The following is a 15,274-nucleotide window of genomic DNA, read 5'->3' as shown; positions in this document are numbered from 1 at the left end:
GCTCATTAATTTATATTTTTTTCTTTATCTAGCTTATTTCTCATATATATTTTTCAGATTGTATATTATATTTTTTAATTTCAATTTTTATTATTCAAATTATTTTAATTAACATTTATGTTTTCTATTTATTTCGATTTGATGTTTAATCAAGTGTTTTAAGTTTTCTAACTTTAAGAAAATTCAAAATTCGAAATGCAAAAAAACCAATAATATAAAAAAGTTGTTTGGTAGCAAAATATGTAAACAAAATTGTCATTTAAAACTTTATTCCAAAAGATTTTTGATATCGATTATTTTAGCTGACAAGATTATTTGTGTGACGGTGTCATGAGACAATAAAAAAATTACAGAAATTAATATTACTACTTTGATTTATATGGAAATATTTTAATTGAGTTATGAGATACAATTTGATATCCAAAATATAATTGATAAAATAATCAACTACTTAATACTTCTAATAACATGCTAACATAATTTAAAAAAAAAGCTACATATACGATATTTAAAGTATGAAAAGTTATCTTTAATTTGTATAATCGTTGATTTTAATTAATTGGAAATTTTATCACAAACAGAAAAATCCAACAATTATTGTGTATGATTTTTGTTTTCTTCTTTTTTGGAAAAATAAACAATTGTGTTTGACCATGTATCGTGTGGTTTGTGCTAATTAATTACGCTTCACACTAAGACTGTCTTTAATTACTATTCTTGAAGGTGAAGTGGCTATGGTTAAAGTATGTTTGTTTCACCCTCATCATGTTTTTCTTGTTAAAGAGAACTAAGAAAATTCAAGTATTTGGCAGATCTTTGTTATATATCTATCCGAAACTACAAACTGATGACATAAAGATTCAAAATTTTAAAAATTTGCTTAGAAAATAATTTTCTTATAACTTAAGACGAAGATCAATGCCGTGATCAGTAACTGAATCATATCTCTCGGATCTCAAACTGAAGGATCGATCTTGGTCGCGAATACTCTGGTCATTCGAGGGCAAAAAGCTGTAGAACGGTTTTCTATTTATCGGAAAATTTGCACCGCTCGTTCGTGGTATGATTTCATGATCAACCACTTCTTTCTGTTCATTCTATAAAAAAAAAAAAAAAAAGAAGATGAAAATGAAACTAAAATTGATCAACCAAACTGGTAAAAACACATAGAAACTACATTACCTGTAAAAAGCGCGGGAAATCGAATGAAGCATTTGGGAAAATCGGCAAAGGAGGAGTTGTCGGAGAAGATGAATCAATGGTAATTGGATTTCTAATTGTGGTTCCTGAATCTTGAATATGATTTTTCAATCTTAGGTCTAGTGATTTGATTTGTTTACCATCCCTGAAAGTCATAAAATGTCAAATAAACAAACTTAAACGTTTTAATACATATAATAACTAAAGAAACTGGTTAAACCTAAAAAAAAAAACAAACCTTGAGATAGTTATGGTCGGTCCAACACTACATTTCGCAGTCTCTGCCATAAAATGCCATGGCCTTTTCGCAGCAAGGGTCTGCTAAATAATAATCAAAATAGATTATTAAGAATCAATAAAATGATTACTTTGATTTTGTTTAAGGATTTAACCACCAAAAAAAATTATGATTAACCTTTTCTTCGCCTAGAAATTGAGTGACATTGTCAAGACTAGATGTTTGGTTTAAAGGGGGCTCTATAAACTGATAAAATCCTCCAGATCCTTGATTCGGTAGATTCATCTGTAAACACACACACACACACACATACAAACAATAAACACAAATCCGTATATATCACAAAAAAAACTGTAAAATTAAAAAACTATGAATATGTTCTTTTGATTAATTACCGGAGGAAGGCAATGAAGAGACGAATCATGCTTCCTCTGAAAGACTGGAGCCGGAGGGATCAAATCATTAGGGAAAGATCCGGTCGTGAAATAAGACGAGAAAGGGTAAACCGGACCGGTTTTGTCGATGATGGCCGAAGATTTCTCCAGCGGAAGAAGAGGAGTAGGAAGAGGAAGTTGTACGTTTGTAGAGATGTGTTGTTCCTCGAGACGGATCTTCTCGAGTTCAGCGACACCAGGCCCTCTTCGTGGGACTTTTCTTCTACCTCCTCCATTTCCATTGTTATTATGCTTCTGTTTCTTGGGACACAAGACAGAGTAATCATCGTCATCTCTGTTTCGATAACTCGCACTATTCGTCTTACTACACATCTTGATGTGTTTTTTGATTCTCTCTAGTACTTAGTTTTTGATATTTTGGTCTACAAAGATGAGAGATGAGAGAGCAATTTATAATGGTGAAGAAGAGATAAAAGTGAAGGGAGAACAAATATGTGGCAAAAGGAGAAAGAAATAAAAGTCATTAATAAAAAAAAAATGGAGAGATTGAAGGAAAGTAAATCTGAGAAAAAATAGGCTCTTCTGGCGTAGTGAGAAAAGTTCTGGGGATTTTACGAAATTTTTTTCAAAAAAAAACTCCCATGTTTTTAGGACTCTTAAGATCTCTCTCTTTATTCTTTTAATTTCCATGGTATGAAAGTATTATGAACCACCTGGAAGATATAGTGTAGATAGAGAGATTCATTTTTTTATTTCCGTGATTCTCTCATTGGAGGATATTAAAACAGAATAAACAAATATGTAATTTGAATAATTTCTTTGCTTTTATATTTTCAAGAATTTAATTAGGAATTATCTGATCAATAACTCCACATTTTAATTTGAATTCAAAATTCTTCTTCCTAACTTTATATGTAATTCGGATTATATTAAAAATATGGTTTCATTTTATTCTTCTCTGACTAAAATATATGTTTGTAGTTATGAATTTGTATTTTTTCGGATTTATGGGGAAAATGTATATTATTAAGCAATATAGATTTCATATTTTTTTTCCCTTTAGTTTTTACTACTAATCGATTTGTTTGCCACGGGTGCACTTACATCGGTACACGTTGTGATTTGTGAATTACCTACATGGCAAAACTATTTTGGTCATCTTAATAGGTACACTATCTAATTTGAAAAACAAAAATGAAGAACAGAAAGATTCGGTCAAACGTAAGAACTTCGGAAAGTAGTAATTATGTAATCTCTATTTTTTAAGGTCTAAGAAAAATGCAGCGAACAGAGAGATATGTTGAATTCGTACAATATAAAATTGGGAAAACTAATATGGCAAGTTGACATACTAGAAAAATTATCATGTAGAATAGATTGTAAACGAGGAAAAAGAAAAGAGGAAACAAATCTTCCAACTTGTTAATTTGTACTTATATATGTCACACAATATTTGACTACATTTTTGAAGTAATTAGTTGGTTCTTTTTTTGTCATAGATAACTAATTAGTTCATCAAGATTACAAATTAATATATATCTTAAAGATTACACATCAATTTAGCCAACTTTGAATTTTGGGCGTATCTACCAACTAAGAGGAAGAATATGTAAGACAAAGATTTTATTTAAAATCGAGAAAGTAAATAAGAAAATATATACCACATTTACTGTTAGATACGGTGGGATATATATAAATCAGACAAAAATCACATCTTTACGTAATGAACTATTTCCTCTTGCAAACTCGAAAATGGTTGATCGACGTTAGTTAGTTGTTAAAACGTGTTGCTCCTGTGAATACAAATATATCTTTCTTTTAATTTTTTTATTTTCTCTAGATCTTTCTGATCTCACATATAATATCCGTTTTGTTTTAACTTTTATTATTCAAATTAGATTGCTTTTTTATTTGTACCGGTAGTTAAAATATCTTTCTCATCAATGCGTGTAGTAGATACCGAAAACATCACATTAATGGTTTATATGTATGTTCGATCTGTATGTCAAATGTTTTAATGTTTTATAAATCTGAGAAAATTAAAAAAAAAAACTCGAAATACTTAATTAAAACCAAAAATCACAGTGGATGTGAATTAAAACAAACTGAGCTGTATAATCATAAAATCGGTCTTATTTAGAATTTGATATTATTAAAATATTATTTGAAAAAAAATTGATATCAAACTTTTACAGCGGACAAAATTATGTCCGATGCTATCCGACACAATAAAACAATTTTGGAAATTAATATTACTACTATGATTTACGATAAAACTTCTATAAATTGATAACATAGAGACTATGGTGGTTTATTAATTTATTAATATATAAATGAAACCAAAAATTTAATTTGTGAACGATGGAATATTGATTTATCGAGATATTTATTTTATTTTAAAATTGTACATGAAAATACATTATAATTGAGTTCTAAGATAAAATTCTATATCCAAAATAATTAAGTAATCAACTACATAACAATTATGATAACATGCTAACAAAAAAATTAGAAAATAATTATCATAAGATATATAATTATGTATTTTCAACAAAATAAAAATAATTATTGATCTAATACAAATAGAAAACTTTAATACAAAGAGAAAACCCCAAAAATAATTGTATATGATTATGTAACTAGTCATCGGGACACCTTTGATATATGGAAGGGTCGCGAGTATTAAAAAAACTTGTATTTTATATACATAATGTGCTCTATAGAATAACATTGTCATAAAATAAAATGTAACACACTATTTTGTTAAGCTTAAATTAAGTCTTCGAGCTCGTGATCTCTTGCATGTTTCTGAATTTTATTTTAGACAGTCTATTTTGTTAACATTATTTTAGAATGCAAACATTAATTATATTTCCCGTCAAATATCATAGCTTTAATTAATTTACGTCGATTTGCCGCCATCGAAGAGCAAAATCATACATATCTCTGTTTCTATAGATGGTTCTTTACTAATACAACATCACTGCCATACATCGTCATATTGGTTCATACTGTATAATTTCATGATATGAACAACATTACAAACATGTACAACTCTGTAGCTAGACAATGCGACAAGCATTAGGGTTTTCATCACTGAACAACTGTGGAGCATAGACGTAGTGGACGAAGTAAGGTATGTTTCCATCTTTATCTTTTTGACCCTCAACTTTTACTGTCTCTTTCCACTCCACAACTTGTGTAGTCGTTTTGGTCACTTCTACTTTTACTTCTTCTTTCTTCTTCTCTCCTTCCTTTTTCTTATTCTCCTCTTCTTTCTTCTTCTCTTCTTCCTTCTTCTTCTTCTCCTCTTCTTCTTTCTTCTTCTCTTCCTCGGTCTTTGAGCTTATGATCTCTGCATGTTTGTGAACTTTCTTCTTTATATAAGTTAAAAGTTTTGCGGAGTCTATTGTCCCTTGTACCGTTAGGGTTTGCGCCTTTGTATCCGTTTTTACGGTGTGAATAGCTACCAAAATAACCAAGTTAGAATCCAAGCAAGTAGACTAAACGAATCAGTAGAGATTTTGGAATTTATGTATATACGTTTTCCCTTCATTTGATACTATTTCAAACAATCAAAATAATTTTCTATGGAATCGATGTCGATCGATCATACCTTTGTGTTTCAAGAGTTTGTTCTGAAGATCTTTGTCACACTGAGCGCAATGAATGTGTACCTTTAGTACTGTTGTACGGATAACTTCCTGTTGATTTTTAAAAGTGAAGGTTGGTCATAGATGCATTCACACACATATATAGGTACGACATATATATGGTATGCGATTATGGAAGCAAAATATATACCTTTTTGACCTCGGTGGTCTTCTTCTCTACCACAGAAGTGGTTGTTGTTGTAGTGGTGGTTTTCTTAACCTCGGCCGGTTTGGGAGAGATAAGCTCTACTTTTTTCTTGCTCCATTTCTCGATTTGCTTCTGAATCTTCACGACTTCAATTTTCCCTTTTACTTTGATCTCATTCTTTTCCAAATCAAACTCCACACCATGAACCCCTACAATAATATATTATTGTCAAAATGTAACCACATAATTATCAATCCTCCAAATGATAGTTGCTAAACCCAAATGTAACAATTTTATGGTGTTCCACCTATTTAAAAAAAAAATCTTTAATGACGGTTGGATCGACGGCCTGGTTTGCCTCTGGATAATGTTGTATCGACTACTTTAACTTATAAAAAAAAACAAAAAAAAAAGCCATGCAAAAACTCAATATATAATAGTTTGGAGTTTGGACTATGACCAAACTTAGAAAACCGATTGAAAACATCAGTACAAGATCCACATCTCTTCTATGAAACAGTGGAAGTACTTTCTATTAAATAGGACAACTTTGTAAACAATTGGGATCATCGTTAAGAAAATGAAGCCTAACCTTGGAATCGAAGGAGAGGCCTTTTGATGTCGCACGCACATTTCCGGCAGTGAAGGTGAACCTTGTAAACGGCAGTGATGATTTCCTCGCCTTTTTCTTTCTTCTCTTCTTTTTCTCCCATTTTCTTGTTCTATACCTCTAAATTTGCAGATTCGATTGTTATAATTATGTTGTTGCGTTTTGTTTTTTTCCTTTGCTCTGAACAACTGCATGTAGAAAACGCCAAGACGAATAGAAATTAGAAATTCAACCACGACAAGAAACAGTCTGATAGAAGTTACACATAAACTAACATAATGTCATTTGATAAATGACAAATTGTTTGAGACTATAGTCTATATATATATATATATGTTTGGTTTGACTCTAACAATAAATATTCAAAGACTGTTGCAATCCTTTTACATAATTTACATGCATGGCTACTATACAAAAACATAGGCGTGGACGCAACATAGTGGGAAAACATAGTATAAAAAGATATGTGTATAATTGTTTAATTATGAGCCACGAACAGAAGGACTCTGATGATACGTACTCTCTGAAAAAGATGATCACGATTATGCTTATTATATAATATAGAGAACACAAGAATACTCTCAACTGTCTAGTTTAATTTAATATATGAAAAAAGTCCCTTTGATCGTGCCAACCCTTCGATTACTTGGTTGAAAATTCGTAAAAGGTGGTTTACCAGTTCCACTTGTATTTTAGTTCAAATTAGCTAGCTAACAGATACTGTAATAATTATGTGTAAATGATATGTCAATATATATATAGTTTTAGCAATCTACCAAACAAAAGAAAAGAGTGACTGACTTATCTTTTGTTTTCGTCAATTGACTTTGTCTTTTTTTTTTTATATTAATAATAATCAATAACTGTAAAAATTCTTGTGTTTAGAAGCCCATACATCTTTTTTTTTTATTGGAGCCAAGCCCTCAGAAATTAAAAGTATTTTGACAATAATTGATCGATTCTGCAACAAAGTGATATCAAAATTGAAGTTTCAACAAGATTGAAGAGTCTTCTAATCAGTATAACAATTTATTTATTTCCACATCTTGACAGTAAAAAAAAAAAGAAGTTACAAGTTAAATAATTTGTCCAAAAAAAAAATTACAAGTTAAATAATAATTATATTTATATTTTTGTAAACATCATAAACATTTTATTTAGATATTTGATGCTTTTATAAAGTTGTTCTCGGAAGAAAAATAAAAAATTCTCAGAAGTCGCAACACAATAAAGCTTCAACCTTTATGGGAGCTTCCCCACGAGCGAACGAAAAGCCAAAAAAAAGGAACAAGACGAGAAGAAGAAACACGTGTACTCTATCTAACTCACGAGGAGAGAGAGAGGTGGGTGTGTCCTTAAAAATTGTCAAAAAAATAATGATTAGATTAGATTTTTGCCAACACACAGTAGTAATCCCATTTCCTCAAATCGGTGGATTTTGATGTTTATGCTTTGCCGTAGGCTTCCCTCACTTGCACGCACAGCAACAACAACAACAACCTTTCTCTGCAAATCTATGGAGCCTACGGTGACGGCGACGGCGACTTCCTCTTTCGGTGTTGGGTCTTCTCGACTCGCCGCTTTGGCTCAGCAACTCCGCGGATACAAGCCGCCTCCTTCTTCATCGTTTGATGAGGCCGAGGAGTTGCAGACAGATCAGGAGACCGCAGGGAAAGTGGTTTCTCAAGTTGGGTTTCAGGAATCTATGATTGCTCCGGTTTCGAAAGACCCTGAGAGGTTTAGACCCAAGAGAGCCGCTGTGTTGATCTGTATCTTCGAAGGAGACGATGGTGATTTGCGTGTTATCCTCACTAAGAGATCTTCCAGATTGTCTACTCACTCAGGTTTCGTTTTGGTTTTTATTTGAGTTAGAATAAGATTAGAGGGATTTTGATTTCTGTAACGGAGATTTAAAGGTTCAGTCTTTGTATTTGGTTTATTTAGATTCTTCAGAGTGTGTTTTTGGTTTAATTTTGAGGTGTTTTTTGGTTGCAGGAGAGGTTTCACTGCCAGGTGGTAAAGCGGATGAGGGTGATAAAGATGATGGGATGACTGCAACCAGAGAGGCCGAGGAAGAGATTGGATTGGACCCTTCCCTTGTTGATGTTGTCACTTCTCTCGAACCATTTCTCTCTAAGGTATTAAGAACATGGTTCCTAATTCTGTTTGTCTTACTTAGTGAGATCATAATCTGGAATTGCCAATGAAAATGGAGGTTACAGACTATCTTGCTGATCTGTGGTTGAATGTCAAGGTCATAGTATGAGTTACCTGTAGCTCTATTTAGCTTTGATTATTGAATTTCCATGTTAGCTGAATTACATCATAGTAGCAGAGATCTGGTTGCTAAAGTGGACGTTCTTGAATGCTATCTAGTTTATGATCCTGAATGTTCTTAAGTAGGAGTTTTGTTAATAGTTAATACGGAAGAATAATGCCTTTTTGTTGTCCTTTAGGCTCTAAGGCAAATGTTCTCTGCCGTATGTGAAGGTTTCTTTTCCTTTTCTGAAGTGAGAGATGCACAATTCTCATTTTTTTCTGATTAATATCTTCCTAACATGCGTGTCATTGTCTTACAGCATCTCCTTAGAGTAATTCCTGTGATAGGTATCTTAAGGGACAAAACAAAATTCAATCCGATACCAAATCCTGCCGAAGTGGAAGCTGTTTTTGATGCACCATTGGAAATGTTTCTTAAGGTTCCTATTGTTTTCTTATCAAGTTACTTAACTTATTAGCTGTTTCTTTTCTTCTGAAGCATCATTGCTTGAACATTTTTTTGGTCCAGGATGAGAACCGAAGATCTGAAGAGAGAGAGTGGATGGGCGAAAAGTATTTGATCCACTACTTTGACTACAGAACAGGAGATAAGGATTATATGATATGGGGTTTAACTGCTGGGATTTTGATCAGAGCTGCATCTGTGACTTATCAGCGACCACCTGCTTTTATCGAACAGAGCCCAAAGTTTAAGTATCCTAAATTGGTAGAAAAGCATACTTGTATGCCTAAATGAATATAATTTTTTGTTTGATGCTTTCCTAGATCAGTTTTCTTCCACTAGAAGATCAACGAGAAGACAATAACAATCCATACAACTGATTCTCTATACCAGTAGATGCAGAACTAGTCTACTTGTTAGGCATCTCATGAAAGGTTTCCAGAACATCAGAAGATAATTGGAGGGGTTTTCATCTCGGCATGATCTAGGTCAGTCTGTATTCTTGAATATCACATAATATATTGTAACTTTTGTCTGGCGTTCATTTCTGAGTTCTCACGGGAAGGTCAATTGTGATGCAGAGAACAGCTGGCTGGTTATGAGTCTAGGCAAGCATCATCCTCAATCGTCTTTTTTGGAGAACAACTCAGAATCATTTCCCAAGGCTCATTTCCCATTGTAGAATTTGTGCTAAATATATTTGTATCTTGAACAGATTTGAAATCAAACTTCTCTTGTGAGCCTTATGATTTTTTTATTAATCATGTTTATAGTCATCATTTTAGATTCAAGCATTCACACAGCATTTTCGTTGTCATCTCTGGACTAGATTTGTCGTGTTTCAGTGGTTCATTCAGTTAGGTTAATCCCAGGGAGCATTCTCATATTAAATTCTCTTTTCCTGTGATTGCATGGTTTTGGTTTTATCTGGTTCTACAGTGGCACTTTATTCCTCTGCAAATGGCTTCGATTCTGCATGCTTGAAAGAAGTCGCACTGTAGACTTGTTCTAAAGGTATGAATCTGCACTGGCTACTCATTCTAAAGGCAAGAACGATCCTTTCCCTATTCTTGCTGCTCATTCATGGAGGATTCGACAATGTACAGCTGTAAGTGTCCTCTATTTGATGGCTTGTGGATAAAAAGTAAATTTGTTTGTTTATTAAGAAGGATTCTCGAATTGCTGATCTATTGACTGTTTGCTTTTTATATAGAAAAATTGTCAGCTGAAATTTTTGACCTTCTACTTAGAAAAAGCCAATGGGGCACTCCGAGAATCGAACTCGGGACCTCTCGCACCCAAAGCGAGAATCATACCACTAGACCAAATGCCCTGTATTTATTATGCTGTTCAGGTAATGCCTCCTAGTAGCACTCTCTATTTTATTTCATAGGTTTGTTGCTCCTTTGCTTTTCCAGTAGATTCGTAATCAACAAAATTCTTTCCCTGGTTCTGTAGCTCATTCTTGTAAATCTTGTTTCACACAAAACAGAAGATTTATGAAGGAGACTGGTCACAAAGATTTATTGATTGGACGTGCAAGAGCGGTAAGTTGTTCTTTTCCTTTGCATTTAGCACTTCTCTTACTGAAATGAAAGGGTAATAAGATCTGCGGTAGAACTAAGACTAGATAAAATAAGCAATTTTCTTCTTAAGTTTTGATCAATCTACTTAAAAAAGTCAAAGGGGCATTCCGAGAATCGAACTCGGGACCTCTCGCACCCAAAGCGAGAATCATACCACTAGACCAAATGCCCTGTTGTTAATATGAATCAGAGCATTGAATACAACCTTTAGCATACAAAATCCCGCAGAAGTGGAAGATGTGTTTGATGCACCCTTGGAAATGTTCTGTAATGTTCTTGTTTCCATGTCATAATCCAGTTCTGTTGTAGTTATGTTGTTAGCTCCTCTGAATCATCAGTTCTTGAAAAGTATATGTTCAGGATGAGAACTGGAGATCTTAGGAAAGAGAACATTGGTGCTAAGTATCTGATTTACTTCTTTGACTATGTAAACCAATTTTAAAGATTAGTGTTGCTTTTCTTTGTTTTCCATTATATGCTTAATCACGACACGTGAGCTTTTTCTGCAGCCCATTCTTGTTGAATCTGGCAGCTTAACAAACGTGATGCTTTTCGCCATGTAAAGTTCAGAGATTGGACACGAAACAGCGGTATGATTTTCTTTTTGTTTGCATTATGCATATGATAACGCACAAAATAATGAAACTCTATGGCGGTTTGGGTTTTTAAATTTTCTTGCTTAAATAAAAGGAGAACTTATAGTCTACAGTTGTTGAACAAGACCTGTTAATTTTTTTGGATTAAATAAATATTGGTTTTTAGCATTGTAAGGGTGGCATTTAGATTATATGGCTTGCAAAAAGTCAATGGGGGCATTCCGAGAATCGAACTCGGGACCTCTCGCACCCAAAGCGAGAATCATACCACTAGACCAAATGCCCTGTTTCTATAGATTGTTCGGTTAATGCCTCCTGTTAGCATTCTCTCTTTTCTCTACATGCTTTTCCAGTAGAAACTGAATCGAAATTTTTTTTCTGCTTATGCAGTTCATTCTTGGTAAATGTGGCTGCTTACAATAGTTGATAGTCCTTTCTATATGAAGGTTACTGATGAAACAGCTTCGTATGTGAAAAGCGGTAGGTTCTTCTTTTCCTTTGCATTACACACCTTCTAAATTTTCTTACTGAAATGAAAGGGTAATATATTGTTCTTACTTCTTACTTGGATCTGACTGCGATAGAACTAGGACTAAGTAAAGATTTGATTATACCAATGGGGGCATTCTTAAGATTAAGATTAAGCGAGAATCATACCACTAGAGCAAATGCCCTCTTGTTTATGCAATATGACTCAAATAGTTTCTCTGCTCTTCTATTCTTAAGATTAACGATTGGCTTAGATCCAATCTATTTTATATCTGATGCTTGAAGATGTTACTGACCATGTGAAATTTTATCAGTTGACTTTACGGTGGATTGTTTGTAAGTTAGTGTTTGTGGAGTTTTAGGTATAGACACATCGTTGACATGATGAATGTGATCTGTGAAATATCCGGGAGTTATCAAAAGTTTGTATGCAATAAGTATGAGCTGGCATTTAGAACATTGGTTTTACAAAAAGTCAATGGGGGCATTCCGAGAATCGAACTCGGGACCTCTCGCACCCAAAGCGAGAATCATACCACTAGACCAAATGCCCTGTTGTTTATGCAAGTTCAAATAATTTTTGTGGTCTTTTAGACTTTCTTTAGAGGAAACAGCAGTACAAATTGTAACAATTACGTTATGTTTTTTTATTGTTGTTGTGAGTTGAGAAGGTCTTTCCACTCTATTACCTGTTGAAAATCATATATTAAGCACTCTCTCTTTTACAATCTGAATATTATCTAGGAAGACTTGTGCTAATGCCGTAAAAGCATGTTCTTTTGTTGTTGTTTTAGGTTCTAAGCCGATGGTTCTCTGCTTTATGTGGAGCCTTGTTTTCTTTTTGTGAAATGAGAGATGCACATCTTTTCTATTTCTAAGAGAACGTTGTATGTACTTTACAAGGCAGCATCTCCTGTGAGTAATTCCGTCAATACGAATGTAATGGTACGAAGGAGCTTTAAATACGAATGTAAGCTTCCTCACTTTCTGATATCGAACTTACTTCAGCTATATGTGCTTTATATCCTCTCAAGTATTACTGCTTGGAAAACATATGCAGGATGAGAGTCAGAGAAGAGCCGTAAGTTGAACTACCCTCAATGGTTTGCCATGTGAATGAGTTTTTCCTGAACAAGGTTCTCTTGACGACTGACGAGTCTGTTTCTGCCTGAAGAATAGCGAGAATACGATACACTTCTCACTACTGATTCTCCATATAATGTTCGACGAATCTCTCTGTTTGTTGGAAGATCATTTCGACGGTCTCCTTTTTCTTCATCACCTAGATTAGTCTTTTACTTGTGAGTGTGAGTTTCCTGGTTATGGTTATGGAACAGATTCTATTGTAAGAAACACCTTTACGCTTGGCTTTGGAGAACAGCTTATCCCCCTCTCCCCCTTCCATTGTAGACACTGTTCTGTTCATTTTAATGTACTCTTATTAAATTTGGAAGCAAAACTTTCTCTTTTGAGCCTTAACATGTTGTAACAATCTACTTGATATCACTGTTTTCAAATGTACAGAAAGTAATCAGATTCTCTCATTTTCTTAACATTCGGATTCTCTCATTTTCTTAACATTCGGTTTAGCTTTTACATGGTTTTGGTTGTCATTGGTTGCTTGTGTGTACTCTGCAGCTGTGTTCAAGCAGAATTTTTGGGAACTTTTCTGGTTTATAAATTACTAGCAGTATTGAATGAAATTATTGAAAGATTAATAGTACAACTTTGGTTCTCGGTCTCTAAAGAACAAATTCACTTTCATTGTCTATTACAACAATTATGGGAGAAACAGAAGGCCCAAATTTCATCCACTACACAAACACGTAATTAAATGTGTGAGCTGCTTAAAATTGGATTGTACAAAGATTGATTTTAAACCTAACTCTTACCTATTCCCTAAACTCTCTGAATGCTATAAAACCGTTACAACGTTCTGATTCATGCCAAGTTAATAATAAGCAGTATGTGTCGTGCAAAGTAGTCAAGTGTTGCCTCGAAGGTGTTAATTCTCTACCAGAAAAGACCTGTCCAGGATTGTTCACCGGTTGATTCTGATTCGCTATCCAATTCGTCATCATAGCTATCAGTTGGAAGCAGCTTGATTCTGTCAGCATGCTCAACTAACCAATCACTGAATCCTGGAGAAGCTGCAAGACCCGCCATTGCTTCCCGTGTCGTCTCTTGCGTCAACTCGTCATACTCTCTCTTCGACATCTTCTTCCGGTTAGGCGTCCTGTGGTATGTAGAATAGTACTCCTGATCTCTGATCGGTGTCCTCCGGTTAACTGAAGACGGTGAGATCATCATACCATAAGAAGGAGAGCCAGAAGATGAAGGTACACTCTTACCACTCTTCCACAGTCCACCTCCAGGACGACTAAGAAACTCAGCTCTCCCATGAATTGGACGTCTCTCATCACCAGCATCAGTCGAAGAAAGCCAAAGACTTTGAACTACAGTTCTTTTCGCTTTGCTGACAACAACACCGATCAAGCAAGCAGAAACAAAAGCTCCCATAGCCAAAGGTATATCAAGACTGCTCTGTAAAATAAACGTAGCAGCAACAGAACGCATCGCCCATTTCACAAACTGAGCAACACTAGCATCCACACCTCCTCCGTTTTTCGAAACCACAAATCTCCTCACAGTCCAGAATCCAAAAGCAGCTCCAGTAATAACTATCCCAACAAGCACAATTATAGCAACCGGATTATACATATCCTCACTCAATCCAAAGTTAACAAGAATCACATTCACCATCATTGAGAACTGATGTAGAATGAAAGATCCAGCACCAACCACAGATCCATATAACGCAAGATACATAACATTCTTCCTCCCAGCAGGCAACAGCCTCATAACCTGGAAGATAATGATCAAAACTACTAGAAAAACCCCAACCGCCATAGAACTCGTATAGTAAAAAGGTAGCCAGCTGCTAACAACTGGTGCTAACAAGATCACAACGAGTCCAGCCACAAGACAAAAGATTCGCCATTTTTGAAAATCCTCTGTAACGTTGATGGTGACCTTTGAACCACCAGACGATTCATATCCACTACCAGTGAATCTCACATCAATGTATTGTTTACCATACGGAGACATTACAGAGCTGCTCCAGATCCCTTTCGGGAGATTTTTCCAATTAGGTTTCTCACAGTGGCACATTCTAACTGTAGCGTTCCGGTGAACACAAACTTGGATTTTGCTGTGTAGCTTCTCTGGGATTGGAAGCAAGTTTACCCTAATAGAGTTTGCATATTTCCCTAGTTTGGTTCTCGGATAGCCGGAGACTTGGATTCGCTCACACGGAGTAAGGCTAACATCCAGAGTTGGCTCGCCGGGACCAATAGTTTTGATCTCCGCCGCGTCTGACGATAGGAGAGAGACGGTAAGAAGAAGGAGAAAGCAGATTCGATGAAGAAAGGAAGAAGAAGCAGCCATTGTTACCACCACCGCGAAGCTAAGTCGACGAAGCTATTGAGAAGCGTTCTTCTTAGGGTTTATTACTTTATTTATATTCTAATTTGGTTCCGTTGTTTTGACGCAGCTCCGGTTTAGTTAAACCAGAATAAATTAATTAATTATGACGCCGTTTCGGTTTAGTTAAACCAGATATATAGCAACGATTGAG

At 34.6% G+C, this 15,274-nt stretch overlaps 4 protein-coding genes and 3 non-coding genes across 10 annotated transcripts; 1 reads left to right on the top strand and 6 right to left on the bottom strand.

Annotated features, from left to right (window-relative positions):
- Positions 1-800: 800 nt before the first annotated feature.
- Positions 801-2,257, bottom strand: LOC104757227 (protein SPEAR4-like). The gene is made up of 5 exons (XM_087497338.1): positions 1,834-2,257; positions 1,616-1,723; positions 1,439-1,518; positions 1,183-1,345; positions 801-1,097 (listed from the first exon to the last, which is right to left on the bottom strand). Exons 1-5 carry the CDS (start codon positions 2,203-2,205, stop codon positions 897-899), a joined length of 924 nt encoding a protein of 307 aa, XP_087353464.1. The 5' UTR covers positions 2,206-2,257; the 3' UTR covers positions 801-896.
- Positions 2,258-4,759: 2,502 nt separating this feature from the next.
- On the bottom strand, positions 4,760-6,762 carry LOC147924006 (heavy metal-associated isoprenylated plant protein 4). The gene is made up of 4 exons (XM_087497025.1): positions 6,227-6,762; positions 5,638-5,843; positions 5,450-5,537; positions 4,760-5,299 (listed from the first exon to the last, which is right to left on the bottom strand). Exons 1-4 carry the CDS (start codon positions 6,345-6,347, stop codon positions 4,896-4,898), a joined length of 819 nt encoding a protein of 272 aa, XP_087353151.1. The 5' UTR covers positions 6,348-6,762; the 3' UTR covers positions 4,760-4,895.
- Positions 6,763-7,414: 652 nt separating this feature from the next.
- On the top strand, positions 7,415-13,096 carry LOC104757226 (nudix hydrolase 15, mitochondrial). 4 transcript variants are annotated; one of them, XM_087497337.1, is made up of 12 exons: positions 7,415-7,587; positions 7,706-8,088; positions 8,240-8,382; positions 8,824-8,943; positions 9,033-9,454; positions 9,548-10,074; positions 10,180-10,320; positions 10,425-10,513; positions 11,062-11,142; positions 11,539-11,628; positions 12,432-12,607; positions 12,698-13,096. In XM_087497337.1, the coding sequence occupies exons 2-5, from the start codon at positions 7,761-7,763 to the stop codon at positions 9,258-9,260; spliced, it is 819 nt and encodes a 272-aa protein (XP_087353463.1). In that variant the 5' UTR covers positions 7,415-7,587; positions 7,706-7,760; the 3' UTR covers positions 9,261-9,454; positions 9,548-10,074; positions 10,180-10,320; positions 10,425-10,513; positions 11,062-11,142; positions 11,539-11,628; positions 12,432-12,607; positions 12,698-13,096. The 4 variants fall into 4 exon arrangements, with proteins under 4 accessions (XP_087353463.1, XP_087353462.1, XP_010478255.1 ...); XM_087497336.1 differs by having other exon boundaries at positions 7,423-7,587; positions 10,459-10,513; XM_010479953.3 differs by lacking the exon at positions 7,415-7,587 and having other exon boundaries at positions 7,594-8,088; positions 10,459-10,513.
- Positions 10,652-10,723, bottom strand: TRNAP-UGG (transfer RNA proline (anticodon UGG)). The gene has a single exon. It is a non-coding gene; the product is annotated as a tRNA-Pro (tRNA).
- Positions 11,362-11,433, bottom strand: TRNAP-UGG (transfer RNA proline (anticodon UGG)). Its single transcript has one exon. It is a non-coding gene; the product is annotated as a tRNA-Pro (tRNA).
- TRNAP-UGG (transfer RNA proline (anticodon UGG)) lies at positions 12,119-12,190 on the bottom strand. The gene has a single exon. It is a non-coding gene; the product is annotated as a tRNA-Pro (tRNA).
- Positions 13,097-13,369: 273 nt separating the features above from the next.
- Positions 13,370-15,151, bottom strand: LOC104757225 (uncharacterized). Its single transcript, XM_010479951.3, has one exon. It carries the CDS (start codon positions 15,082-15,084, stop codon positions 13,651-13,653), a length of 1,434 nt encoding a protein of 477 aa, XP_010478253.1. The 5' UTR covers positions 15,085-15,151; the 3' UTR covers positions 13,370-13,650.
- Positions 15,152-15,274: the final 123 nt, after the last annotated feature.

The sequence above is a fragment of the Camelina sativa genome, chromosome 17 (assembly GCF_030686135.1).
Source record: "Camelina sativa cultivar CO46 ecotype springtype chromosome 17, ASM3068613v1".
NCBI classification, from domain to species: Eukaryota; Viridiplantae; Streptophyta; class Magnoliopsida; order Brassicales; family Brassicaceae; genus Camelina; species Camelina sativa.
This window is presented reverse-complemented; position numbering and strand designations above follow the sequence as displayed.

Coding starts and splice junctions, on each gene's coding strand:
- LOC104757227 (XM_087497338.1), bottom strand. CDS start 2,205: ATGTGTAGTAAGACGAATAGTGCGAGTTATCGAAACAGAGATGACGAT. Junction 1,724..1,833: donor CTCTTCATTGCCTTCCTCCG/GTAATTAATCAA, acceptor GTGTGTTTACAG/ATGAATCTACCGAATCAAGG. Junction 1,519..1,615: donor AATTTCTAGGCGAAGAAAAG/GTTAATCATAAT, acceptor ATTATTTAGCAG/ACCCTTGCTGCGAAAAGGCC.
- LOC147924006 (XM_087497025.1), bottom strand. CDS start 6,347: ATGGGAGAAAAAGAAGAGAAGAAAGAAAAAGGCGAGGAAATCATCACT. Junction 5,538..5,637: donor AGACCACCGAGGTCAAAAAG/GTATATATTTTG, acceptor AAAAATCAACAG/GAAGTTATCCGTACAACAGT. Junction 5,300..5,449: donor CAAACTCTTGAAACACAAAG/GTATGATCGATC, acceptor TTATTTTGGTAG/CTATTCACACCGTAAAAACG.
- LOC104757226 (XM_010479953.3), top strand. CDS start 7,686: ATGTTTATGCTTTGCCGTAGGCTTCCCTCACTTGCACGCACAGCAACA. Junction 8,383..8,823: donor TCGAACCATTTCTCTCTAAG/GTATTAAGAACA, acceptor ATTGTCTTACAG/CATCTCCTTAGAGTAATTCC. Junction 8,944..9,032: donor CATTGGAAATGTTTCTTAAG/GTTCCTATTGTT, acceptor TTTTTGGTCCAG/GATGAGAACCGAAGATCTGA.
- LOC104757225 (XM_010479951.3), bottom strand. CDS start 15,084: ATGGCTGCTTCTTCTTCCTTTCTTCATCGAATCTGCTTTCTCCTTCTT.